At 42.4% G+C, this 27742-nt stretch overlaps 2 protein-coding genes across 3 annotated transcripts; both read right to left on the reverse strand.

Annotated features, from left to right (window-relative positions):
* Window positions 1-14010, reverse strand: LOC147021293 (serine/threonine-protein kinase par-1-like). Its single transcript, XM_085890432.1, has 11 exons — window positions 13873-14010; window positions 13682-13753; window positions 12105-12146; window positions 11783-11831; window positions 10800-10871; window positions 9656-9726; window positions 9455-9511; window positions 4857-5087; window positions 705-826; window positions 306-402; window positions 1-60 (listed from the first exon to the last, which is right to left on the reverse strand). Exons 1-11 carry the CDS (start codon window positions 13873-13875, stop codon window positions 1-3), a joined length of 876 nt encoding a protein of 291 aa, XP_085746558.1. The 5' UTR covers window positions 13876-14010.
* On the reverse strand, window positions 13988-27490 carry LOC147021294 (uncharacterized). Of its 2 annotated transcripts, XM_085891119.1 has the most exons (10): window positions 27030-27490; window positions 26708-26824; window positions 26540-26599; window positions 21467-21580; window positions 20473-20592; window positions 20306-20365; window positions 17748-17923; window positions 15386-15526; window positions 14737-14870; window positions 13988-14120 (listed from the first exon to the last, which is right to left on the reverse strand). In XM_085891119.1, the coding sequence occupies exons 5-10, from the start codon at window positions 20580-20582 to the stop codon at window positions 14112-14114; spliced, it is 630 nt and encodes a 209-aa protein (XP_085747245.1). In that variant the 5' UTR covers window positions 20583-20592; window positions 21467-21580; window positions 26540-26599; window positions 26708-26824; window positions 27030-27490; the 3' UTR covers window positions 13988-14111. The 2 variants fall into 2 exon arrangements, with proteins under 2 accessions (XP_085747245.1, XP_085747244.1); XM_085891118.1 differs by having other exon boundaries at window positions 14070-14870.
* Window positions 27491-27742: the final 252 nt, after the last annotated feature.

The raw sequence follows: 27742 nt of genomic DNA on the forward strand, positions 1-27742 counted from the left end.
TCACTCCAAGTCTTCAAGACTGCTGTTCTCCACCATCTCGGACCATCCCCCATCCTTTTCCTGGTTGAGTAGGGCAGGCATTCACAGGGACACAAATTCGATAAATCGCCAAAAGAAGATAAGGTTAAATCGCCACAAAAAAATTGGACAAAAACACAAATAACACAGGGACGAAAAGATAATGGAGAGATCCAATCGATATGGTCTGAAAACCGTCGAGGTCTAAGTTTTGATAAATTTAGACCTCGAAGGTTTTAATAAACCGGAAAGAGGCACTCCATGATCCAAGTCGAATGCACTCAGACCTGGACCAGAAATTCATGCTTTAACTTTGTCGAATAGTTTCCCAGCTGACTGATAATTATCAGTTCATGTTCTCCATCACCTTGCTCTTCCATGAGGCTCCATGTTACAGAGAAACAATATAAGAACAGAAGATATTTCAAAATAATAATAATAACAACAAAAGGAGGGCTGCTTACCTTCAAAATAACATCTGGCGATTTTTTTCGAACCACGGGTGGTTCACAATCTCCTGCAAAACAATGGATGTGTTCGAATCAAATATTAAGAAGATCAGGAAACACCTCCACTTGTGAGCAATTGCATTTTCATCCACAATAGCAGGAGGTCAGCAACCTCAGCATGTGTGAAAATTTTTGTTCATGGAAATAAAATAGTTGCAAACATAATCAAACCCTTACCTGCATAGTGGTCGTTCCAGAGGATCCTTCCGAAGCATCCCAGTCAGAAGGGAAACCAATGCCTCACTCGCAAAGGGTGGTGGGCTGTACACCACATTGTAGTCACTCTTGTCAGGTGACATCTGCACAAAAGCAAAACAAATGTATTTAGACAGAATCCTCAACCATCTTCACAATGGAACACTTACATTTATATGACTACAAGGGTAGTCGGTAGAGCATATACCTCCGCCACACTATGCCTGATCCAGTGGAAATGTGGAACATTTCACGCCCAATAATTTTTTGAAATATCATGCTATATATCATTTTTATCCCCATCTCTCAAGAATGAAGAATCACTTAAAAAATGAAAAAAAATTCTCGTATCCGGATCAGTAGTGGCTTTACCAAAATCAAATCTTCGTCCTTGTCACACACCCAACCTGTCCACCAAGTTTCGTCTGAATACGAATCTAACTTTTTGAGATGTCATGCAACATATCAGTTTTTGTCCCATTTCTCATTGGTGAAGAATCACTTTTAAATTTGCAGTGGTCATGTCCAGATCTTCACCAAAATCTAATCAATTCGTCCAAGTCACACAACTCACCTGTCCAACAAATTTAATCTGAATGTGTCCACAAGTTTTTGAGATAACGTGCACACAAACAAACAGATATACATGGGGTGAAAACATAACCTACTCCCACCTTTGGTGGGGAAGGTCATAAACACATTCCAAACAAGAACTCACTGATGCAATAACCATGACTTGACTGTAAACCAATAACATACATGTGATTCATCAAATAAGTTATGCTGTAAAACACAAAAAAAAAATTCAAAGCTGAAATACAAACGCTCTCAACTCAATAACTGTATTTGAAGTCTCTGTGGGGTTATTGAGCCGAGGGCGAGAGAAGAGAGGTCGAGGCCATTTATTCCTGAGACGTGAAACAACGTGCAGCCCATGTCTTCAAAAACAGACTCTTTGGAATGCCAGCATTTTCCATTCAATTATAATGTCACTTTGCATGAACTTAGGGCCCTGTCACACCTTGACGTTTTAGCCAGCAATGGCATCGTATAAAAATGTATGCAAAACGTTGGCATACGCTGAAATTTAGATTTTTTTTTTAAGTTTCGGACGTATTCATAACGAGTTGGACTTATGCATAACGTATTAGTAACGTACACAGAACGTTTTAATCACATATAGATAACTTAGACCAACGAATGATTAGCGTGTTGTCGGCGTTCACAACCTATGCCCAACGATAGTCTAACATATGCATAGCGCGCTGCACGTATCGCCGACAATCACGTGGCGTAGTCTATTAAAAAGCTGCCGCACACCGATTTAAATAATAACCGCCTGAGAATTGGAAGTGTCAACATCGTAGTCACACCTTGACGATTTAGCCAGCGTATGCCGACCTCTGAAAAATTTGTCTAAAACGCTGGCACACGTCGAATACGTTATGGGTAAGTTGTGTATACGTTAAGAGCACGATGAAAAACACTGCCATTCGTCGTAATACGCCTTGTACGTCGTGAAATTTCAAGCATGCTGAAAATTTTATGACGTACTCGCCGTATGGCTCACACGTTCCGCTACACTGGGAATAACTTGTAGGCACGATATGCGATCGTTGACACACGTCGACACAAGTTCCTTGGAAGTTACTCATAAGTCGAAACACGTTGAGGTAATGTTTAGCATACGCGGAACTTATTTTCTCCGTCAAGGCACATTTTCTTTTTTTCTCCTTGGCTCCGTGAAGGCACGTGACGAAATATCTGAAGTTGTTGTTTTTTTTTTGTTGTTTTTTTTGTTTTTTAAGTCTATCACAAATTTTAAAATACATTCGGACATTTGCTTTTAAGTTTCGACGTCGACGTTACAATATCCTCAAACAGAAAATATTCACAGAGGAGGAACTAAGAATAAGACGAGCAAACTGAAGAGGCAATCGGACGTGACGTAACAGCACGTGACGAAATATCGGAAGTTGGTGTTGTTGTTTTTTTGTTTTATTTAAGTCCATGACGAATTTTAAAATATATTCGGACATTTGCTTTTAAGTTTCGACGTCGACGTTACAATATCCTCAAACAGAAAATATTCACAGAGGAGGAACTAAGAATAAGACGAGCCAACTGAAGAGGCAATCGGATGTGACGTAACAGCACGTGACGAAATATCGGAAGTTGGTGTTGTTTTTTGGTTTTTTTTAAACGCTGCCAATACGCCATTATACGGTAGCTATAAATTTGAAACACGTTCAGTAAGTTATGTGGTCGTCTGGAAGACGTCAATCAAATACGTCTACATACGTCAATATGCGTTGGAGGTACGTTACTCATAGATTCAAAGCAAGTTACTCAGGTTAGAAATGTTTTGGGTACGCTAAGCATTACCTCGACGTGTTTCGACTTATAAGTAACTTATAAGTAACGTGTGTCGACATGTGTCAACGATCGCATAACGTGCCTCGACGTGTGTCAACGATCGTGTAACGTGCCTAGAACACGTTACTCATCGGTTATAAATAAGTTTCGGGTACGCTAATCATTACCTCGACGTGTTTCGACTTATGAGTAACTTACAAGTAACGTGTGTTAACGATCGCATAACGTGCCTACAACTTATTCCCAGCGTATGCAGAACGTGCGAGTCATACGCCGGCATACGTTGTAAAATTTCAAGCATGCTAAAATTTGCGGACAACCGCAAAGTAGGACGATTAAAGCCAGCGTACTACGACGTATGGCAGTGTTTTTCAGCGTGCTCTTAACGTATACACAACTTACCCATAACGTATTCAACGTGTGCCAGCGTTTTAGAAAAAATTTTCATAAATCGGCATTTGCTGGCTAAATCGTCAAGGTGTGACAGCCCCTTTAGCTTTGACCATTGCACACACAATATCCTATTTAGTCAACTTGGTTGTGGGATAGCTTTGAAGGCCAATACAAGTTGATGAGTCTTATCTTCGTGTTGGGAAAGGAGGTGAACAGAGCACGCTGCACAGGCGTGAGCACAATACACTTGCCACCTCCAGATGGTTTGAAGCCAAAGTTTGAGCCCAGACCAAAGAAAACCAGGAAAGGCCAGAATCCCAAATTAATTTCGCTCAATTTTCCAATAATCCCTGGGAAACGATTTTCTAGGAAAAAACCACGAGCTTGGGCTGTATTTGTTTGAAAGCTTTTCTCAGCTCAAGCTTGAGAAAAAGAGGCTTACACAATCTCTAATCTCATCACATGCGGCGTATCAACAATGAATGAAATTAGAGATAATGAGAATGAAAATATTGTCCTGAACTTTGTATTGACTCAAACTTACAGTAAATGCTGTTTTCATCGCATTCACACAACATTCACACAACGCTGACGTTCCACAGCAAGTGAAGGGTAGTTAGTGGTGGACGCCGACAACTAGTTAAATAGATTTTTGAAAGCTCAAATCTTTGGCAAACAAAATGAAACGTCACCACAATATGATCCAAATTTTCAGTGCATTGTGTTGAAATTAAATATAACAAGAAGCGAATACTTCGATATTGCGTGGCTGGAGGAAGTAAAAGGTTAAGGATGATGAAACAATTTTGCAGTTATAAAATATAAAAGTAGACACGGTGATTTAGCATGCATGATGGGAAGAGTTGTGACGTTGGACAAATTTCTATTGAGAGCCCTCAGATTAAAGGGACGCACACGGCCAGAAGTGTGACAGAAGACGCGACAGAAGACACAGGACAGAATAGCCAATTATATCACAGCGCGATGTCGCCGCGCTGTAAAAAGAAAAGAAAATCAACAACAAACAATAGTTATAAAAGAGAACAGAAGAGAAGGATCAGCCAATCATTTGTTTCATTCCACAGTGTGGAAGAAAATAGATCATGCCTCCAAACAGGAATATCCAGTGGAATGTCCACTCGTCAAATTAACAGATCTTAACATCAAAAGCATCGCCATGACCTGTGCTTCCATCATGGCGTGTGCTGAACAAGCCAATCAACAACATCCCAGCATCAAACCATCAGATATATCACAACAAAACATATCCTTCAACACAATACACCCTCAACACAACAATCCCGAACCAAACACTCAACACTCCCTTAATTCAACACTCAACACAACCTCATAAAGAATACTCACTTCAACGATATTACGTCCATCAAAATGAAGTCCAACGAATAATGTCATGTACAGGATACCAAGTGCCCACACGTCGATTGGGGGACCTTCGCAGCCATTCTTTGAGATTTCTGGCGCCATAAAGCCAGGTGTGCCAAAGTAGCCACGAACCTTTTCACCGTGAATGAAAGATTGAGAAGAGCCAAAGTCGATGACCTTCACAACCCCCCTGCTATAAAGCACGTTTAGAATCTGGAGAAGAAACAGAAATCAAAATGTTAACACATCAAACCGTTCATGATAAAGATCTAAATTTGTCTGATTTCATACAAAATTAAAATGTGTGAAAAGAAAGATCCAAATTTGAGGGTTCTGTGTGGATTGAGACAAGGGATGGAAGAGTCGTTACCCCAAGCACACGAAGTGAAAAGCGGGGTTAAGCAATTGCCTCATGTCTGTCTGTCCGTCCGTCCATCTTATTCCTTTATCATCGTTAGTTTATGATCGAGGAACAGCCGATGTAAATCAAGTGTTACATTTTGAACATGAATCGGTACATCATAATATAATGGGCGAAAGCCTGGAACTTATAACACACTTTTCTCTGAACATATTCTGTTCATACTTCCGAAATCTTCACATTATGTGTTCCATGTATTTATGCAGGTGATAGCGGATTCAAAAAAAATCGAATATCGATAGAATTTTCAGAGGGAATCGATGACGTCACCATCAGCAGCGTTCGGCGGCAAACCGACGGCAAGGGGTCCCAGATGACATGTTTTACTTAAATAAGTCCATGAGTTCAGGACGTTTGTTCAACTCAGCATTTACGATTTTTATCCTGCCATGTTGTTAATCTGTTGATGGAGGTAATACAGAAATGATGAATATGTCAAATCGTTCATGTTACTCATCCGGCACGATCTGTCAAGGCCAACAATCTGAAGGGACCGGTCTCACATGCTACCATGGGCACCCAGACACGCTACCAATATGAACTGATGTGTTGATGGAGGAAATACAGAAACGATGAAAATGTCAAATCGTTCGTGTTACTCATCCAGCACGATGTGTTAAGGCCAACAATCTAAAGCGACCGGTCTCACATGCTACCACGGGCACCCAGACATGCCACCAATATGAACTGAGATGTTGAATGCGGCGCAAAACATCCAAAGAAACTACCGTAACCGAGTAATGTGAACCGTCCTGTCCCACATACCCATCGAAGACGGCTATCTGCGAATGAATATAAAGACAAGTATGCCGTTTTGCCGTATTTTGGTTCTCAATTTATCCGAAGTCACACGTACACAGAGAGGAGTGAGACAATATTTTCACTCTGTCTGCCTGCCTGGCAATCAAACAAAATTGGAAATCATTCTGAGCAGGAAACTTACTGTTTTTAAGGACGTCATAATGGACGCACACAACACGCACGAAGAAATAAAGTAACGTGTTAGATTGGGTGATGTAATAGCTGCTGGAGAAAATGGTGGTAAAACACAAAATTGAAAAAAAAACTCGAAGTTGAACACTGTGCATGGTATCGTGTTCCTTGAACTGTCCAGATAAGAATGTATATCAGGCTAATGGTGTGAGGGAAGAGTAATATAGAAAGGCTTGTGATAAGGGAGGAGTACTAATTGTGGATGATAGTGTTGCGGTTCTCGGAACCACGTGCATCCAACATAAAGTGGTCTCAAGACAGTTATTCCATGAATATACGTGTAGATAGTCCCTTCCCTTTTGTCTCGCAGGACAATAGGAGTGTGCGTGCGTTGTGAGGATATCATAGCGAGGTTTACTTACATCATTTCTTCTTCATTTCATTTCTAATTTCATTACTACTCTTCTTTTCTGATTATTCCTGAGGTAAATCTGAGCCAAGTGCACCCTTCACTGTGAGATGCGTCCTCAGCAAAGGCAAAGCAGGCATTACGCTGGACACCCCTCAGTAGAAAGCACACTCAACACGATGCCCACGCTGCACGGAACACATACGGAGGAGACGGAAGAAACAGCACCTTGGAAAGTGCGCTCAAACACCACATGAGCATCAAGGGCACAGATCGCCCGTCCTCAAGCGATCCCTCAATCGAGGCCGATAACAGAAAGACAACACCACGCCACCTTTGCATGATACGGGCGGCACATACTCTTCAACCCATTTCTGGACTAATTATATTGATCAGGTTTCATCCCACGCACACGACAGCAGAATCGGGCGAACACGAGCACTGGCCACGTGCGTAATGGCGGATCTACGCACACTGAACGGAATGTGCTTGAAGGCGGACGAATGTACACATCTTACTGTCTGTGCATGGGTTCGGCATAACATCATACCTTCGGTCCTCTCTGGCGGCCGCGGATGTTTCCCACAGACGGCGAACGTCTTCTTGCCTCTACGGCCAGCGAGGCTGAGATCGGGCGGAGGCATGTTGTGCAGCTCGGGCCGCGTGGCACACACGGAGCAGGCGCGTTGACCCGCGCTGGTCGGGGCGCCCGAGCAGGCATGAGGGACCCTCGGCCGGTCGTAAGGGCATGGCCCGGGGGTTCGTGCAAGGCAATTCATGGGGCGGAATTCGGTGTGGGTGATTCGTGTCATGTCGTGAGGTCGGAGCAGGATATTTTTGCGGCGTGGGGTCATCTTGCCGGAAATGGAATGTTGCAGTTCCATTCCACGACCGTTCCAGTTCCACGACCGGGCCGTGCAGGGGGTCGGGGCCACTCAGAGGCCACCCTAACACAATGCTTCGGGGGGGGGCACCGCCGCGGGGCCTACAACAGGTCTAAGCAGAGCCTTCGATCGCTCTCTGCCTTGCCTCGCCTCCCGCTTAAGCTGCACTTCGACTCCGCCTGCTGTCGTCATCACTTTGACTCAGACTCCTCTTCCCCACCCACACGACGCTGACTCCACCCACCCACCTGGTCCCGCCGACCACTCCGTCCACTCGGTCTGAATCCATCCTCCCAACTTAAGCCCTTCTTTCACGCCCACGGTCTCGATGCGAGTAGCCTGAAGCAAGAGCCAGCGCGCCAGCTGTCAGGGGCATACCACACCACGGAGCATTCCCCAGGAACATATTGGTGGTGCGTTCGGGCAATCAATTATACAAAGGTACCGAGAGACATTAGCCTCAACTCCTCTCCTGTCTTGCTTCAATTCATCGGGTTTTCTGTGTCTGTGTGTGTGCGTGGGTGTCTGTGTGTCATGGTGCCTGTCTATTTAAGTTAGCCTGCAGAAGATTATTATTATTTTCATTATTTTTGTTATTATTATTTTCGTGTTCGGTCTGCTCTGCGTCCGCTTTCATAAGTTGCTTGTTCATTGCCGCACCACACCTTTCTTTCCAATCTCTGCTTGCACACCCCAATAAATCTATTGAATGTACCACATACCTTTCCTCACCCCATTGTAAATAAGTGATGAAAAGAAATTTTCCCAGCTCGTTTTTGTCTTTTCTTTCATTGATCCAGCATGGTCCGAGTACGAGCTGAGCCGGGACTTTATTCCCAACAGTGTCGCTCGTACTTGGCAGTGTCGCTCGGCTGCATTCGATCTGGTGAAGTGATCTGGTTCGGACAAGGCATACCGAGGGCGTGTTGCCCGGTAATTAAATCACGTGATTAATTTGGTAACCCAGTAAACCCAAAGACGGGAGGACGCTAGGTCACGCGGTTGAGTTATTGGCGTCGATGGGCAGTTAAGTGGCCCGCCGCGTCACAGAATTGTCCATGTGTGACGGCCGACAATTCCGTGGAGTCTGGTGGGAGCCGAGATAGCTTTTCCCCCTCGTGGTCTTCTCACCCGACCCCCGGCCCACAACAATATTAATTTGCCAGGGAGAGATTGGGTCCAAGAACAGGGAAAGAGCAGAACAGAGAGGAATTTCTTGATCTCGTCCAGGATTGCTTTTTAATCCGGTTTGTCGAAAATCCCATTAGTAGGAGTGGAGTGCTGGACCTCTCATGAGGTAATATCCCTCATGAGAAGGTTGAGGAAGAACAGCATTTATGGACAGGTGACCATAACAGGGGGTGTGCAGGTGTATTCTGTGAGATGATTCTGAGATTGTAGAACGAGGTTATTAGACGTCAGGAGGAAAATTTTGAGTGCACGAGGAGAGAAGTGCCATAGATTGGGATAAAGTAAAAGCGCGTTTAGTATCAGAGAAACGGGCAGCCTTCAAGGATAAAATGCACAACGACATCTTCACAATGTCGACGTGAATATAGATATCAAAATTGAACACATTCCACCAATGGGTGGTTCTGCTTTTCACAGACTGCAACTGAACTGGAATGGATGTTTAATTTTGTGATCTTCCTTTCGAGTTATGTTGAAGGTTTCATTAATTGTGGAACGAGCACAAAAAGATTAGTGTGTGAAACAGGCACCTCCCAACCCATATCCACTGCCACCTTTGTTGATCATTATGAATACTGTTCCAATGAATCCCCAACAATATGAATTCTGTTCTTTCCTGCTCCCTCTACTAATCCCCTTCCCTCACCCCCCCATTCCTTCCTTGCTGTGCTGCATAAAAAAATGGTTTTCGTTGCAGAGTTACACATAAAGTATCACAGACGACACTGGTGTAGCTGGTTACCTTTATATCCCGATGCACGATGTTCACACTGTGCAGATATGCAAAAGCAGAAGCCAGCTGGAAGGAGGAGAAAACATATTAAAACATGAAGCAGATTGTTATTGTTGAGATTTTATAATTTTGAGTTCAATTATATTTGGTGGTCATATTTCAAAACATGTCATCAAGATCATACTGATGCGAAAAGCACTTTCAGCTCACCTGCTCCATGATATGCCACGCCTGGCTTTCTTCAAGTTTTCCCCACACAGCAAGTTGGCGAGAGAGTGAAGCTGCACACATCAAACAGAAACATATAAGGGCAAGACGATGAGATTTTTCATTTCTCAGAAAACACAAGTCGAGGAAAAGTTGTTTTGTTTTTGAAGATTTGAATGTTTTATTGTAAAACACAAAACGATAAAGATAAAAACTGTTTGCAAAATCGAAGGTCCTGGAAGAGCAAGGGGGCAGAAAAATTATTGAGGAAAGTTATCGTGGATGACATGAGATGGTGGTGCACTGCATACTTGAAGTCTTGAAGGGGAGAATGTGATGGAATAGTTTCCAGAGGGCAGTTGCACAAATGTAATGAAAGAGGAACAAAAGAGTGGAAGTGTGTGGAAAGTGAATACTTTTACTTGAACAAGGAAGGGCTACTGGAAGAACTTGTCTGTACTGGAGGAACGGGAGATGGTCAGAGGGGTGAGGAGGCAGGCGGAGCTCGACTGCAAAGCCTCAAATATTGAGCGTGAGACATGTTGCTCCATATGTGCAGAACAACATCCCGTCCTCTGGTTTTTTTCTCTTCCAGTTCAGTCGTTCCCTTGTTTGTGTCCAACTATGGTCCCACTGTGAATACGGTGTTACCCTCACTCTTCCAAGACCCTGTGTTCCTTTGATAGGCCACATAAATGAAAGGAGTCAACCCATCCACCATGTGAGAGGAACTGACCATTTGTTTCAGCCTTATCATGTGATATGATGATAATGTTGAGCAATATATTCCACAGAATCTAGATCAGTTTGTGGTGCTGCCATCTCATCACCGGCGTGAGAGGTTGCAGAAACAAAAACGGATCTCCTGGATTCTGTGGAATATAAACCTCCCAATACATCTCCATTGCACGATGCAGAAACACTTTATAGATGACGAGGTTAAGGAATTATTTGGAATGATGGAGTCTGCAGCTCAGTTTGGAAACAGCTTTTATTTATGATCCACATCATGGCTGATGTTGAGGACTAAAAAAAATCAACACTCTGAACCACTTCTCGTGTCTGACTAAATTATTAATCTGCTCAAGTAAAAATGGACTTGATGGACAAAAACTGGATTTTCAGCAAAATGAGTCAGAAAGCTCACCTCCATTCACATACTCCAGAATGAGGAGCACTCTGTTTAACGCCGGACTTTCATGGACGTCAATCAACTTCGCTGTGTGGAAACAAGACAGTGGAGCACAAGTTAAGATGATGTAAGAAACTCACCAAAGTTAAAGCATCTTCAAACAACATGAACATGCAAATTTAGTGTGACCCTGCAAATGAGAAGTTATCAACAGGTGAGGATCAATGTGGTCCTTTCACCATTCATGATCATGTCTGCAAATATTTGGGCAGCTCCCACCACTCATCAGGAAATCGATAAAATAAGTATGGGTGTTCATTACATGGGCAGTGAATGTATGAATCCCAATTAGTGGAGAGTGGACGAAGGTTGAAGCAAACTGATGAGAATTATTGTGATAAGACGACTCCAGGTCGCCACTCCGATGCATGATATGATTTTGAGTGTAAGCGACATTTATATTGAAGACTATGCAATCCAAAAGGGAGCTGACAGGATGGCCTGGAGCCTCAGATGTACGCAGACTCGCCTTAAAGCTGTCTCACCTGGGTTGGAAACTCGGCCCAGCTTTAAACTGTCATCCTGGTGTTTCCCAGGCAGGGTGATTCAATGTGTGTGCTGCACCTTGGATGGATGTTAAACTGGAATTCCATCTGCCAGAATTAGTTGGTGGATGTTAAAAGACCTTACATTTTCCGAGCTATCGCCAGCACCCTGGCCAAATTACAGATTCCTGCTCCAACTACTGCTGGGAAGGCAATGGTAAACCATCCAAGTATAACCTTTGCTCAGGAAGGTGCTGAAGCAGCACCAGCATTTTGTGACAAAGTATGAAGAGATGGATCAAAAAGGATGTTTTTGCAAACTTGAACTTTGGTTTTGTTTGAGTTTAAGAAAAGTGAAATTATTGACTGATAAGTGAGAAATTCATGCCACAGAAGCAATTTTTAACCTGTTTTGTTCCGACTGCGATAAATTTGAGTGAAATCTGTACTTACGAATGTTTTTATGATTTAGTGACTTCATCATCTCAGCTTCTTTCCGGAGCTACAAAGGAAAAGAATATTTTAAAAATATTTTAAAAAGAAAGAGAAAAAGAAAATTGAACAAATTCATTCAAGAAGATGTATGAAGGTTAACTTACCCCTCATTGCTCTCACCACAACATTGTTACTCACACAGAGAGACTCAGCCTCAAGGGCCAATAAGCATAAAATATCCATCACAGATAAAAGATCTACCTGGAAAGTTCAGATGTAAATTAAACTGTATTGCTTCAGCAGTTAAAACACCATTATCTCCATGTTCACAGAAACTTACTTCTTTGACACCTTTCACATAAATTGCTTCCTTCACAATCACCTGAAAGAGATGACAAGAGTTCACATGAGAAGATCTTGGTAACAATGTGGGAAAGCGAGTAAAATATATGAAATCGCTGTATCGTGATAAACAACGATTGTATCAATTTATACAGAAGTCTAAAGAGGAGCAAAATGACAGAAAGGAACTTTACATCGATGGACGATCAAAAGGAGAAGAGGAAGACTATTGAATGGACAGACCACAGGTGAATCTGGTTGAGTGTCAGGAATTGGAAGAATAAGAAAAAACTAGAACGGCACTCTTTGAAGTCGCCAGATATACCTCCACCCACATCATGAAATCATGATACATTCCAAGTCCAAGTTTGATTTAAATCCCTGAACCCAAATTCAAAATATTAAATAAGTCTTGCTGCCAGACCATGCATCCAATCAGGTTGAAACTGAAAACATATATTCCCCATGACTATGAGATCATAATTGTGAAGTTTCACGTCGATTAATGAAGTGGTTCAAGAGAAATATATTTTTTAACATTTACGTTCAATCCAACATGGCTGGCAGAACATGTGACCGATTAATTATTGGTGAACAGCCAGGTGTCTCCACGGCTTGGGATGCATGTGAGTGAAGTTTCACATTGATCTGCCAAGCTGTCTGGAGATGATTTTTAAAGGTTTATTCTTCAAAAAAAAGTATTAGCTGCCAAACTATGTGACCAATGACATCATAGGTGGAGAACTTTTTGTTCTTCATGGATAGGTGAAAACACCTGTAAAGTTTTGCCTCGATCTGTTCAGCCATTTCAGAGAAGAAGATTTTCAGACTGATCGGATAAAGCCTTCGACGCATGCAATTATGATGTCCTAACAACGCCACCAATGACATTATCAAAATATCATACATATTTCCCATGTGGAGTACTTGACATGGGATACATTCCACTTTTTGTCCATGGAGCAGTTTCGGAGAAACAGAGGTCCCAATTTTTTCCTTTTTCGAAACATGGCTGCCACAACACATGACCTATGACATCATAATTGTCATTAAAACATTCTGGGTGATGAGTCGCACCTGTGGTGAAAATTATGTGTCGATCAGATAAGCAATTGGAGAGAAAACAAGCACAGACGGACGGACAACCCAAAAACAATACATGTGGATACTTCATCAGTTGAGGCAAAACAATGATAGGAAGGAAGGAGCTGCTTCAATGGGTTATCCCCATTAATTTTACTGAGATTTCTGATAGACAGCCATCATCTGTCACAAATTACATGTTACGTGTCCATTGTAATCACATCTATGATGTAATCTTCTCAAGGAATGATGTGGGACCTACGAGTCTCAAGAAAAAGAAACTTTCATTGAAACAGAAATGAGGGAGACAAATTCAGATTGAGGAGAATCTTCCCATTCCTTTGCTCTCATTCTTCTTCCGTGTGTCCCTCCGTCACACCCCTCAAAACTGCTGTCTGTGTTTTCCCCTGTGTGCTGTTTAGATCTCTCATGAGCTGTTCCAGCTCCGAGAAGGTGAAAGGAAGTCACAGGAAGTATACCACAATGTTGTACCTCTTCTTCAGAGTTGATGTTCTTTGCTTTGTAGATGACTCCAATTTTGGAGATAATCTCCCAGTTCCCGATCTGAAAACAGGCACAAACACAGCTTGACAACAGTCCTTTGGGAAAATAAGAGAAATAATGAAGTTGTGTTTCAATGATGATTTCACATAAACTCAATAATCATCATCATATTCACTTACCATACTCGAGGCAGAGAGTTGGTGCTGCTGAAGCAGTTACGAGGCCACAATTCTGGTCAGGTCACCACTCCGGGCTCAGGAAGTCAGGGAAAGAATTTTGAATTTGTTCATGGTGCCGGCAATAGTTCGGCTATTCTTCACGAAGGACACCGTGGGATCATTAACGTCCACCGACTCATCCAGACAGATGAGGTTCCATGTCCAACGTCCATCCGAGGGATGGCACACACATTGATGATTCACCCTCCCTATCAAACACCAGGATGAGAGTTTTTGCTGACAACACAGCTGGAGATTCAATCCTCGGCTGGAGAGCTCAGAGAGGAGTGTGCATACCTCCAGACAATCCTGTTTATCTCTCATGAACTACTCCAATAAATCTCATTGGAACTAAAAAGGAGGAAATTATTGATATCATAAATAAATAAGTAATACCCCGATTTACGTAGTCACTTCATTCCTACCACTATCTAACTTGTGTCTCCTCAACTCACTTATGTTGCTGTAAAAAGCCATAGCTTTTATTCTCAAACGTTTTCAGAACTTACAAGACTGATAAAGATGTCAGAATACATCACGAAAGTACCAAATCGGGAGATCACAAAATTACCGAAACAAGTTCTGTACTGAACTTCAATATAACTGTTATTAATCAAAAATGGTAACATCATCGGTAAAAAATGAAATATCATACTTCAAGTAGTGAGGTGAGGAACGCAGCCCTCGATTATTCCATTAATCATTATGAGAAAAATTGCTCGGATTTACGTCATTTCAATAATCGTCACATTGTTCAGGAACACCTCCACGATGCAAACCAGGTCATTACTGTACAGTATAAAGGTAATCCAATTTCTTGCTTACCACAACAGGCTTGTCCTCATTCGACTCACACTCCTTATGGTCAGCACTCTCATCTTTACTCTGACTGAGAGAAGATTCTGTGGAGTTGAGGCAAACAGCATCCTCATCACCTTCACCATGACTGAGAGAAGATCCTGGAAAGAAGAGGCAAAAATCACCATAAAACAGATATTGTGACACAAAAATATCAATGAACTGAATATCACCACGAAACGTGGCGACCTCTTCGTGAAGGACAGCGTGGGATATTTAACGCCCACTGACTCATGCCAGAAGACAGGACGCCCGTTTAATGTAAATCCGAGGGACGGCACACACATTGGTGAACGACCCTTCCGATGAAACACAGGTATGACAGTTTATGGCTGGGTCAGGATTCAAAGTGAGGCCAGACAACTTGGAGGCAAGTGTGTGCACCTCAAGGCCATCGTGTCAGCCAGACAAAGCAACTGCGAGCATGAACAATCAAAATGGTTCCAGAACAGGCTTGAATAATGAGGAAAGATCAGAACAAAACCAAAAGCTGTTACATTCGAGATAACATTAAATATCATGAAAACAAAAGATTGTCCGGTGGACAGACGTGATCATTGCGCACTCTCTCCCAAGCCTCCTGACCTCAGCTTCACAGTCTGCTTTTGGAACTCACCTTTCTTTGCAGCAAGCCAGCTTTTCAATACCTCAATGGACACTTTCTCATGCACGTATCCACAGAGCATACTATGATGACAGTGAAAGTACTCAAACAGCACATGTCTGTGAGAGTCAAGAAACGCTTTCACTTTCGCATCTGAGAGAACAAAGGCGAGAAATTTGGGAACATTAATACACATTCATGTGATAGAAAGTGAGAAATGTGCAGGGCAGGACCATGACACACCAACCATCATAAGAGGGTGCAGGTACACCACTCAACCAACCTGGAATTGATTAGATGCTGGTCTTTTAGGGTCTTTTAAATTAAACATTGCCTTCAGTTCTGGAAAATGTCTCACACTGTCGCAACGGAATGATCAAGCTAACCCACTTACATCCATTCGGAAAGGGTTCAGTCTCGGGAGCATCCAACCCTCGCGATGAACCATCACCTCTCCTGGGTCAACCATGTTGCAAAGCTGGCCTCCAAAGCCAACCGCAGACTGGGCATCCTCCATCGATCCATGTGTTTCCTTGAAATTCAGACCTACTCAGTTTACAAGGCCTTTGTCTATTGCGTAATGGAGATTGCTCTCTCCCTTATGAGGTGGTGCCACAATATCACATGTGTCTCTCTTTGCTTCTGTCGAATCTCAAAAGCTCAAAATTATTGGTATCTCCTATAATGAGGCCGAAGCACGGGGTTTGTTAGTTTCACATCGCACGCAGGTCTGTGGTCTGTTCTTTTTTGTCTCTTCCACAAAATTGCTCCCTCTGCGAGCTCAATCCTCTGACCCTCCGCAGGAACTCCAGGATTCACACGTTTTTCCAGTTTCCTGGTTAAACTTCCAAAAATCAAGCTTCATTGTTCACCTTAACTCTTTTGTTCCTTGTTTTTCCCGTGTATGCAATCACGTTCCGGAGGCGGTTCTTTCCCACTCTTCCCACCGAGGCTTCAAGCAAGTCGTGAAACATCATCTCATGTCATCCTTCCTCCTGACCATAATCTTTGTTAATCACATTCGCCCTTCCAAACCCAAACCGTATTACTTGGTTCGTTTCAGCATTTCCTCCGCTCCGCTCTGTCCTTTTTCTCTTAATTCATTCCCTTGAATGGTTTGCCCAATCGATGCCCTGTTCGACCACTGTCATTTAAACCTTGCCCTTCCACGAACCTCACTTACAAAAAAAATTAATAATAATACATGATCTGAATTCAATGCTCAATTTTGATTGTTTGAAAATTTGAAAAAAGCACGGTATTTGTTGCTGTTTGCATCATGCTTCACTTTCTTTTCTTCACAAACGTTGAAGTAATCCCTTTTGCAGGAATCATCTTCATGACAGATGTTTTTTCCCCTACAATGTACAGAGGGGCTGGTGTCTCTCCCTCCCCTTCATCTCTGTGGGATATAATATTTTTGTCGAAGTAGCAATTGCTGTCATGGTCATATAATTGCTGTTTATGTTGAATAAACAAAACGAAACGCCATGAACAACTCGAACTTGTTCTGTACCTTATCAGAAGAATGCCATGCACTAAGTTTCAGTTGAACATGTTGAAGGGTATGGGGGGGGGGGGGGGAACAAGTCTGAAAAACCACATCTGGGATATATGGACGGACAGACAAAGGGAAAATGTAGAGACACCTCCGGTGAAACTGGTCGGGGACTAAGAAAGAGACAATAACAGGTTTGTGTCGATGGAAAAATAATGACGATGAATGTTCAAAACAATGTACAAGTGGGGTATGTTAACTGCCATGGAAAGCAAGAGGAAGCAGCGTATCAGACATTCGCCCTTCTTAAAAAAAAGGACCCACTCCCAAAATAACGCCTCAGCTTATTTTCCATGGTTGGTTCACATGTTCAAAATCCGAAATGACAAATGACTCGAGGATCTTTAATCAATGATTCAGCCTGGCAAAACGTGCTTGTTTCGTGTTCTGTTCGTGTGTAAGATATATTTATTAGTTTGTGTGTGGTGTGAGTGTTTGTGATGGTGAGTTTTGTGTTGTATTACAAGCAGAAAGGGTTCTGAAGATCTCTCCACAGATTGTTGCAGAAAAAAATTGCCCCATGAACCAAAACCCAAAGAGGAATTATGTTCAGAAAAGGTGGCTTCACATAATCTGCAGCAACAGCTCAAGATGGAATGATTAGAATTGATTATGGTGGGACGTTAAAGAACCATGATATCTTTTGAATCACAGAAGGTAGGTTATTCGTGGCACCCTAAACTGTTTAAGTTTTTCATTTTCAAAATTTCTGCCCAAATAACATCACACCACCACTTTCAGGTTGTTCTCCTGACGAGCAAAATACTTCTAACCAAGATAATTTGTCTTGTGCAAAGATTAATTCTCAAAACTCACCAGTAAGCAACTCTTCCTTGAAGGATCCTTTTGTCCTTTTAGGTTCCACGATCTCTTCCTCAAATGATCCAATGATCACTTGAGGCTCAACATTTTCCTCCTCAAACAGTCCTTCTGGTGTTTGAGGCTCAACATTTTCCTCCTCAAAAGCATTGGACATTTGATGCTGAACTTCCCTGCAGAAAAAAAGACATTTTGTGAAGCTGTGGCTGAAACAATGTCACAAATAAAACAATGTCAAACTAAAAATACAGTCAGGTCGGTGAGAATCAGTCTGTCTCGGTTCTTTATGTGTTTGCCACATTCAGATAGAAAATAACACAACTTGACTGCTCCACTACCAAGTATCTTCAAACACAGTTCAAAATGAAGCCAATAAACACCACGTGGTGAAGAGGGTGTGACGATCATCAAAAAGTTATTTTTTTAAACCACACTTTTCTATTTCTGCTTGGTGTCCCAAGCTCTCACTTGCACCTCGAGGCCACCGAGCCGAGGATTGAATCCCAGCCCATCTCTAAACTGTCATTCTGGTGTTTTACACAAAAAGCAATTCGTCAATGTGTGTCTCCCTTCAGATGGACATGAAACCGGCATCCTATCTGCTGTCCAGGGCCAGATTTCGGCCACGCAGAATGGGCAGTAGCCCAGGGTCCTCCACAAAACTGCGCCTCATTTGCTCCCCCCCTCCCCCACACCCTCAATTTAAATTATGTTCTGACGACTTGCATCTACGATGATTGCGGATATTACTCAAATAAGTTCTGATGCCTTGCATTGTCCCTCTCTTCAGGACTCTCACTTCTGTAACCTATATTTCAGAAACTTTTTCTCTATTTTCTTGCGGAAGCGTACAGTATGAGCAGCGGTACAGATTGGCACAAGGTTTCTCTCATCTTTTGGAACGGCACTGAAAAATGGAAGATTGCAAAAGAAGTCTGAAAAAGGCATTTTCAATGGCTTCGTGGAATTCCGAAGCACACACAAGATCGAATTCAAAAATTGCTGTGGCAAGTCACATGACAATGTTTCAGTTATGAGCAGAAGGTACACATGGCCTCCAAGCCAAGGTGGCACCAGAGAACAACCTGGTGATAGAGATACCTTGTGCGTGGCACTAACTAAACCTGGGTAGAAAGGAAGCTGCTGACTGCTGTCCAGCTGCTGTGGGTTTCTTTGACTTTCTCGAGAATTGAGATTTTTCACTGCATCCACACGTCGTGATGAAATACCAATGGATTCGCACAAATAAGCTGACAGTCATGTCTGCGTAGCTGAAAGAGTCACTGCAACGAGCTGTCACCACAAAAAAACTCATATAGGGCAATCCTCAAATCAGGAACGTGATGGGAAAATTTCTGATAACCCGGATGAAATGTCCAAAATACGTTGCGAGGCAAATGGTGAATATGAACACATGTGTCAGCTGGAAACGTGTGTACATTCAGTCTTTTGGAATGAGATTCTCGACAGGATCAATGGTATGAGTCAAAAGCAACTGCATCCCAAACGAGATCTGAACACTTCAATGGCAACTGTGAAGTTATGGAAAACTTTTGTTCGAGTTAAAATGGGAGTGCTTTCATGAGTACGAGCGGCAGCAAGCAGAGAAATCTGGCACAACAGAAGATGTGCAGGCTTGCCAGTGTTGACGCGATGTTCGGCTGAATCCAAGTGATTATGGTCTCACGCCAGAATCAGAACTCTCTCCTTCACACAAGTTTCGTGCTCAGAGTTACATACCGGTTATTGATAAAATCCTCCACATTAATGCATGCTGACTTTGAAAGTCGAAGATTGGGTGGATGAGGGGAATGCAGTGGATGTGGTGGATATGCACTTTCAGAAGTTTAAACTAACAACTAACTGGGTGAGCGAAAGAATCTCAAGAGTGGATGTGAATGGGAGGAAGTCTGCCTGGAAGGATGCAAGTAATGTGAGTACAAAAGGGATCAGTACTGGGACTGTTATCACCTGCACCACAAAAATGATCTGATCTGAAAATGATCTGTTCAGATATGTACACTGTAAATATGCTTCAAAAAGGGGAAAAAAACAAAAAAAATACTCGAACAAATTTTAAATGTTGCCAAAGGGGACACAAGTCTGGTTTGTGTGTGGGTGGCATATCTGGGGGAGGGGGTTCAGGGTGGGGGGAAGACCCCAATTCTCTCGATGTGATTGTGCATCGTTTCGCACCACCCGGTGGTATCCGGTCTGACAAGTAATCTTCTTACAAAAGAAAATTTAAAAAACTTTATAATGTGCAATATTGGTGTGGTTAAAATCTGAGTGTGAATCATTCAAAATGTTTAATTTCATTCATTTTAAGTGCAGGTTCAAACCAAGGCTTCAAACACAGCGACATGGAAGTGATTTTTGCTCCCAATGTAGAGAAGCAGGAAGGTTGGCTGATCAAGGTGATGTAAGCTGACTTCCAAGCAGATGGAAAATGACCAGAGATACAATTGTGTTACCTTCGGTTTCCTAATAGGAATAACATTTGTATTATGAATACGTTTCATGTAACATTCTGAGGGATATATTCTCTTACTTACACATTTTGTCCAACCACGCCACAAACCTTCCTTTTCTTCTTTCGTCTGCGGCACTTATTCCTTGTTTGAAAAAGATTCAAAAGTCAACATGTTGTACATTTCTTGAAGTAGACATATCCAAAAACAGGTTTAAACAAAGTGGAGAAGAGGAAAAGATAATTATTTACTTCAGACGTTTCCAGAAGGAGGGATTCTTTGTCATCGTTTGTGGTGATGACTGGTCCACTTGGGGAGGCTCGTTCAGAACAACATCTTCGAGATCAGGAGCATCATTCATCTCTACTTCCCTGAAAAAGAGATTCTGATCTCAATTACTTTTTCCATGTGATCCCAAATCCCCACTCCCTGGGGCTTCAACCAGGAATCAAATAAATAATAAAACAAATCATTTCATATAACATGTGTCCCCCCAATAATGATTACATATTACATGTGTCCCCCCAATGTTTATTACATATTCCCCCCCCCCCCAACTTTGATGAAATATTGCATGTGTCCCCCAATGTTGATTATATATTACATGTGTCCCCCCCAACTTTGATAACATATTGCATGTGTCCCCCAATGTTGAGTACATATTACATGTTTCTCCCCCAACTTTGATAACATATTGCAGGTGTCCCCCCAAGGTTGATTACATATTACATGTGCCCCCCAATGTTTATTACATATTACATGTGTCCCCCCAATGTTGATTACATTTTGCATGTGTCCCCCCAACTTTGATAACACATTGCATGTGTCCCCCCAATAATGATTACATATTACATGTGTCCCCCCAATGTTTATTACATATTTCCCCCCCCAACTTTGATGAAATATTGCAGGTGTCCCCCCAATGTTGATTACATATTACATGTTTCTCCCCCAACTTTGATAACATATTGCATGTGTCCCCCAATGTTGATTGCATTTTACATGTGTCCCCCAATGTTGATTTCGTATTACAAGTGCCCCCCCCAAATTTGATAACATATTGCATGTGTCCCCCAATGTTGATTACATATTACATGTGTCCGCCCCAACTTTGATAACATATTGCAGGTGTCCCCCCAAGGTTGATTACACATTACCTGTGTAATGTGATCCATGTGAAGATTGGGTGGATGAGGGGAATGCAGTGGATGTGGTGGATATGCACTTTCAGAAGTTGAAACTCACAACTAATTGGGTGAGCGAAAGAATCTCAAGAGTGGATGTGAAAGGGAGGATGTCTGCCTGGAAGGATGCAAGTAATGGGAGTACCTCAGGGATCAGAACTGGGACTGCTATCACCTGCACCACAAAAATGAAATATATATGTACACTAAATATGCTTCGAAAAGGGGGAAAAAAAAACAAAAAAAAAATACTCAAACAAATTTTAAATGTTGCCAAAGGGGACACAGGTCTGGTTGATTATATATTACACGTGACCCCCCAATTTTGATAACATATTGCATGTGTCCCCCAATGTTGATTACATAATGCATGTGTCCCCCCAATGTTGACTACAAATTACATGTGTCCCCCAATGTTGATTACATATTACATGTTTCGCCCCCAATGCTGATTACATATTACAAGTGTCCCCCCACAATATTGATTACATATTACATGTGTCCCCCCCAATGTTGATTACATATTACATGTGTTCCTCCCCAATTTTGATTACATATTACATGTGTCCCCCCCAATGTTGATTACATATTACATGTGTCCCCCCCCAACGTTTGTTACATTTTACATGTGCCCCCCCCAATGTTGATTACATATTACATGTGTCCCCCCAATGTTGATTACATTCACAACTAGAACAGGCACTCATAGAGCGCATACCTTCGCCGCCACTACCTTTTTTGTTCTTGGTATGAGTGTGGGGAACTGGTTTCATATGAATGGTCTTATGACACAAACCACATATCTATAATGTCATGACCCCCCCCCCGACTTTCGGGGGCTACAGACTAAACAACAATCAACTCACGTCGTTTTGGCGAGTCTTCACTCGCAAGCTTGGTGAATACAACGTTTCAACAAGATAAGGTAATCTCGTTTGATGCTGGTTTCATGCAAATCGAATAAGAATTGACTGAGTTGTGCCGAAAACCGCATATTTTTCAAGGGCGTGCCCCCCCCCGACATTTTACCCCAACCCGTGACATGTGTTATGACGTCATTGTGTCACAAGATTGGGCATTAAATTCTGAAGATTTTGGTGCTGGGTTCATGTAAAGGGGACAAGAATTGACCGCGTTATGACAAAAACCGCTTATTTTTCAAGGTCGTGACCCCCCTGACCTTTGACCCCTAACCGGTAACAAGAGTATGGGCGTCATTGTGCCATATTGCATATCACAAGATGAGGCGTTGAATTCTGAACATTTTGGCATTAGTTGCATGCAAAAATAAAAATTGACCGTGTTATTGTAAAAGGACGATTTTGACCTTTTCGTGACCTTGACCTTGACCTTTGACCCGAACGATCCCAAAATCCAATCGAATGCTTCCTGGCTAATAACCAATCATCGCACCAAATTTCATGCAATTCGGTTTAATACTTTTTGAGTTATACGAATCACAAGATTACAAATAAATAAATAAATAAACTAGAACGGGCACTCATAGAGCACATACCTTCGCCGCCACTACTTTTTTTATTCTTGGTATGAGTGTGGGGAACTGGTTTCATATGAATGGTCTTATGACACAAACCACATATCTATAATGTCATGACCCCCCCCCCGACTTTCGGGGGCTACGGACTAAACAACAATCAACTCACGTCATTTTGGCGAGTCTTCACTCGCAAGCTCGGTGAATACAACGTTTCAACAAGAGAAGGTAATCTCGTTTGATGCTGGTTTCATGCAAATCGAATAAGAATTGACTAAGTTATGCCGAAAACCGCATATTTTCAAGGGCGTGCCCCCCGACATTTTACCCCAACCGGTGACATGTGTTATGACGTCATTGCGTCACAAGATTGGGCATTAAATTCTGAACATTTTGGTGCTGGGTTCATGTAAAGCGGACAAGAATTGACCGCGTTATGACAAAAAACGCATATTTTTCAAGGTTGTGACCCCCCTGACCTTTGACCCCTAACCGGTAACAAGAGTATGGGCGTCATTGTGTCTTATTGCATATCACAAGATGAGGAGTTGAATTCTGAACATTTTGGCGTTAGTTGCATGCAAATTGAATAAAAATTGACCGTGTTATTGGAAGACGATTTTGACCTTTTCGTGACCTTGGCCTTGACCTTTGACCCGAACGATCCCAAAATCTAATTGAATGCTTCCTGGCTAATAACCAATCATCCCATCAAATTTCATGCGATTCGGTTTAATATTTTTTGAGTTATACGAATCACAAGATTATAAATAAATAAATAAATAAATAAATAAATACACGCCGACCAAAACATAACCTTTCGCAGAATGCGAAGGTAAAGATACATTATAAAAAGTTCCCGTAATTGCATTTTTCGGCATTCGACCTTTTGACCCCCCCCCCCACCTCAGGGGTCATGTCCAAATATGGAACTGCTCTTGCACCTTCGTGCCATGTGATGATCATAACAACCAAGTTTGGTGAATTTCTGCTGAACTGTTTAAGAGGAGATAGTGTGTTGGTCAGACACACGGACTGATCATGACATCCCGTTGTTTGTTTTGTTATTTTTTTTTCCAAAAGTGTGAGGATAATGAAGTACATCCTCAACCAGAGACCGACTCTGTAAACAGAGTGAACGACTTGCTTAACTCTACTTTGCACTTCACTCGTGGAATAATAAATGGATTAATTTAATTCATGTGGTGTTCATCAAGTGCAGGCATGATGGCATAAATGGCCTCCTCAAGGTTCCTTGTGTCGGTTGACATTGTTGGTGTATTATTCTGATACGAGCCAAACCCCGTCACTGACAGATTCCGTTCCATGAGCCCAATGTGACAACCAGTGGCGGCTCTTGTAAGAGCAGGATCCCAGTCGATGTACTCCATGGCCTTACCTAATGAGGCCCACAAAACGTCCATGTACACGACATTTTTGGTGTACACTAATTGTGAAGAAGTCCCCTGATTTGTGCACTTGTCTACTTTGACGTACACCGTGTACAAAACTCCTCAGGTCACAGTACCGAGAAAAATGTGAGGCGACCACAAGGAGGAGCACAAAATTGGTCCTTCAGTATTAATAAATAGATGCTTCAGAGTTGAAGGTTGACGATTGTCACTATGTGTGATGCACTCTTTCAGGTACGAAGTTTCTTTCAGTCCAGGTCACAGTAGCGAGAAAAACGTGGTGTGACCGCGAGGAGGAGCACAAAATTGGTCCTTCAGTTTTAATGTATAGATAATATTGTACAAAGAAGTTGTTGCTGTGCTTTGATGTGGATAAAATATTTGCAAACGATGAGTAACATTTCGATCCATGTCTGGTTGAAGTGGAACTCCGTGTACAGCTTCCCTTGTCACATCAGGTACCTCCTGGCACTTGCCGTATGTATTTCTCATCGATCGACATTCTGAGAACCTTAAACATCTTCTTCTTCTTTTACAACTTGAACAACCTATACCTCCTTATAGTGGGGCAGATCACAGCAATTTTTGAGAGGAATCGTGCAAATGATGGTACAAGCATCAAATTTGGTACATTTGTTTTCCAGGGGATTCTAATCAAATCTGCCTGATTGGCCATTGGAAAATCAAAATTTTGAAAAATTTGAAGAAAAAAAAAAAACTTCAAAAAAGTCAATATCACGAATCAATGTTGGATGTTGGCTGAGATTGGTGAATGTTTCAGAAACATCATCAAAGACGTTCCAAGTTTGCCATGCAGTTTTCTTCCCTTTACGGTGGAAGGCAGACACGACGTCACATCCAGTGAACGCATGGAAGTATCGGATCCCTCCAGCTTTCTCAGGCCCTTTTGCAGAAACTACCTCATGGACTGGAATCCATCGTGCCTTGGCTCCTTGGCCAAAGGCAATCCACATGTTTTCAAGACCTAGTTCCTGGAAGGATGGTAGTACAGATATTGCTATGACTAGTACGTCCGTGTCATTAGCCTTAATGATAGTGTACTTGCTACCATCTGTCGTTGCATCCCTGACGTGTATAAATATGTGAGTGTCAGATTCTTCATGACAACATGGAGACACAACATCCAGTGACTTCCTTGTGTTGCTAATGGCATCTTCTCCTTTTGTGACAATGACTGTGCTTGTCGTCTGTGCTTCACGCATCTTTTCCACAAGGAAGTGAAACAGCTCAGTCTTGTTGCTGTCATCTCGAAGAAAGCTTCTCCAGTTACTTGGGGTCTTACTGGTTCCTGTCACTCTTCTTCTGATTCCTTGCCCCCTTTTCGACCTTGCCTCAGACTTCAGACTTGACTTCTTGTACACATCAAACACCACATCCACCCTCTCGTACCTGGCACCAGAGGATTCCACCTTTGGGATGATGTCTTCTTTTGCATAGTTATCAAATATCTTTGAAGTGCGTGGAGGTAGGACATTGATAAGTGCTGAGCCATCAATGATGACTGCATCTCCCCTTGATTCTCTGTCTGGGATGTTCACTAACGCTTCAAGAATTTCAGCCAGCTGTGACTTCAAATTTTTTTTGAATTTTTTTTTTCCCCAAATTTTTCAAATGGCCAATCAGGCAGATTTGATCAGAAAGCCCTGCAGAACAGAAATGCCAAATTTGATGCTTGTATCATAATTTGCACGATTTTTCTACTATCTACAACACTATTAATAGGTTGGGGTGTGGGAATAGTTGTGGTCTAAGTCTTTCACGAACTGGTTGGCCAATGCTTTAGTTGACTGGAAGGAATTTGTAATTTGATCAAGGTCCCGGCGATAACTCGCCAACTCTTATCAAGAGACACGATGGGTTCTTTCATGTCCACCAACACCCCCAGTGCTGGTACATGGTCCTGTAGCTTCATGTCCTTTGGTGGAACGGTGCACACACCTGTGCCTCGCCCTTCAGGTAAAACACCAGGATGACCATTAATATGTGGATCAGGATTCCAACCCAGGTTAAACAACTCAGTACAAGAACCTCAGAGCAATCCCCCCGCCCTTAAACCGATAACCTCTGATACAGGAAATATTTGAGGAACAAAATGTGATCGAGACACAACAGGGTTATCTTCCATTTCCTTTCACAAGGAATACCATTTGTATTATTAGTCCGTTTCATGTCACCACATTCCCAATGGATGTTTTCTCTTACTTACACGTCACGTTGAACTTCACCACAACCAGTCCCTCTCTTCCCTCGTCTGCCGAACTTATTCCTTGGTTGAAAAAGATTAAAAAATCAGTTTGTTGTACATTTGTTGAGGTAAATTACATCCAAGAACAAGTTTAAACAAAGTGAAGAAAAGGAAAAGATAATTATTTACCTCAGACGTTTCCAAAATGGAGGATTCTTTATGATCGTTTGTGGTGATTGGTCCACTTGGGGAGACTCGATCACAAGGAAATCTTCCACACCAGGAATCTCATTCATGTTTCGTTCCCTGAAAAAGAACATTCCTCATAAATCAACAACTCACACTTCCTTCAGGAAGGATTCACACCGCTCCACGTTTGTCATTCACGACTCGTTCGACACAAGAAGGAAAAACACGAACAGAGGAAGAAGAGTAACAGATCTTATTCGGGCTCCACTCGACGTGAAGAGATAAAATTACACTCCATGTTGTTTAAACCCGAGTGAGGAACCTTCGTTGGGTTTTCTTTCCAAACAGCCGCATCTTGTGAAGATAAAAATAAAATCCACAGAGAAATCTTCAATGGAAACTTGTTATCGGACGAAAACACGTCCAGCACGGCCAGATGTCCCCTTGGAAAACGGGTCGTTCACAGAAACCAACTGGAACGGGCACTCATAGAGCACATACCTTCGCCGCCACTACTTTTTATTGTTCTTGGTATGAGTGTGGGGAACTGGTTTCATATGAATGGTCTTATGACACAAACCACATATCTATAATGTCATGACCCCCCCCCCCCGACTTTCGGGGGCTACGGACTAAACAACAATCAACTCACGTCGTTTTGGCGAGTCTTCACTCGCAAGCTCGGTGAATACAACGTTTCAACAAGAGAAGGTAATCTCGTTTGATGCTGGTTTCATGCAAATCGAATAAGAATTGATTGAGTTATGCCGAAAACCGCATATTTTTCAAGGGCACGACCCCCCCCCGCCCCCCGACATTTTACCCCAACCGGTGACATGTGTTCTGACGTCATTGTGTCACAAGATTGGGCATTAAATTCTGAACATTTTGGTGCTGGGTTCATGTAAAGCGGACAAGACTTGACCGCGTTATGACAAAAACCGCATATTTTTCAAGGTCGTGACCCCCCTGACCTTTGACCCCTAACCGGTAACAAGAGTATGGGCGTCATTGTGTCTTATTGCATATCACAAG

The sequence above is a fragment of the Eptatretus burgeri genome, chromosome 8, assembly GCF_056783735.1.
Source record: "Eptatretus burgeri isolate ZD-2024b chromosome 8, Ebu_testis_v1, whole genome shotgun sequence".
In the NCBI taxonomy this organism is placed as follows: Eukaryota; Metazoa; Chordata; class Myxini; order Myxiniformes; family Myxinidae; genus Eptatretus; species Eptatretus burgeri.

Bases quoted from the DNA above. Each gene is read 5' to 3' on its own strand.
- LOC147021293 (XM_085890432.1), bottom strand. The intron at 10,872-11,782 runs GTAAGTACAGAT...GTTTCCACACAG, and splicing joins ACTAAATCATAAAAACATTC to CGAAGTTGATTGACGTCCAT. The intron at 5,088-9,454 runs GTAACCAGCTAC...TTTCTTCTCCAG, and splicing joins TCGTGCATCGGGATATAAAG to ATTCTAAACGTGCTTTATAG.
- LOC147021294 (XM_085891118.1), bottom strand. From the start codon at position 20,582: ATGAATGATGCTCCTGATCTCGAAGATGTTGTTCTGAACGAGCCTCCC. The intron at 20,366-20,472 runs GTAAATAATTAT...TTTTCAAACAAG, and splicing joins TCCTTCTGGAAACGTCTGAA to GAATAAGTGCCGCAGACGAA. The intron at 14,871-15,385 runs GTGAGTTCCAAA...TCTTCTTTCCAG, and splicing joins CTGGCTTGCTGCAAAGAAAG to GATCTTCTCTCAGTCATGGT.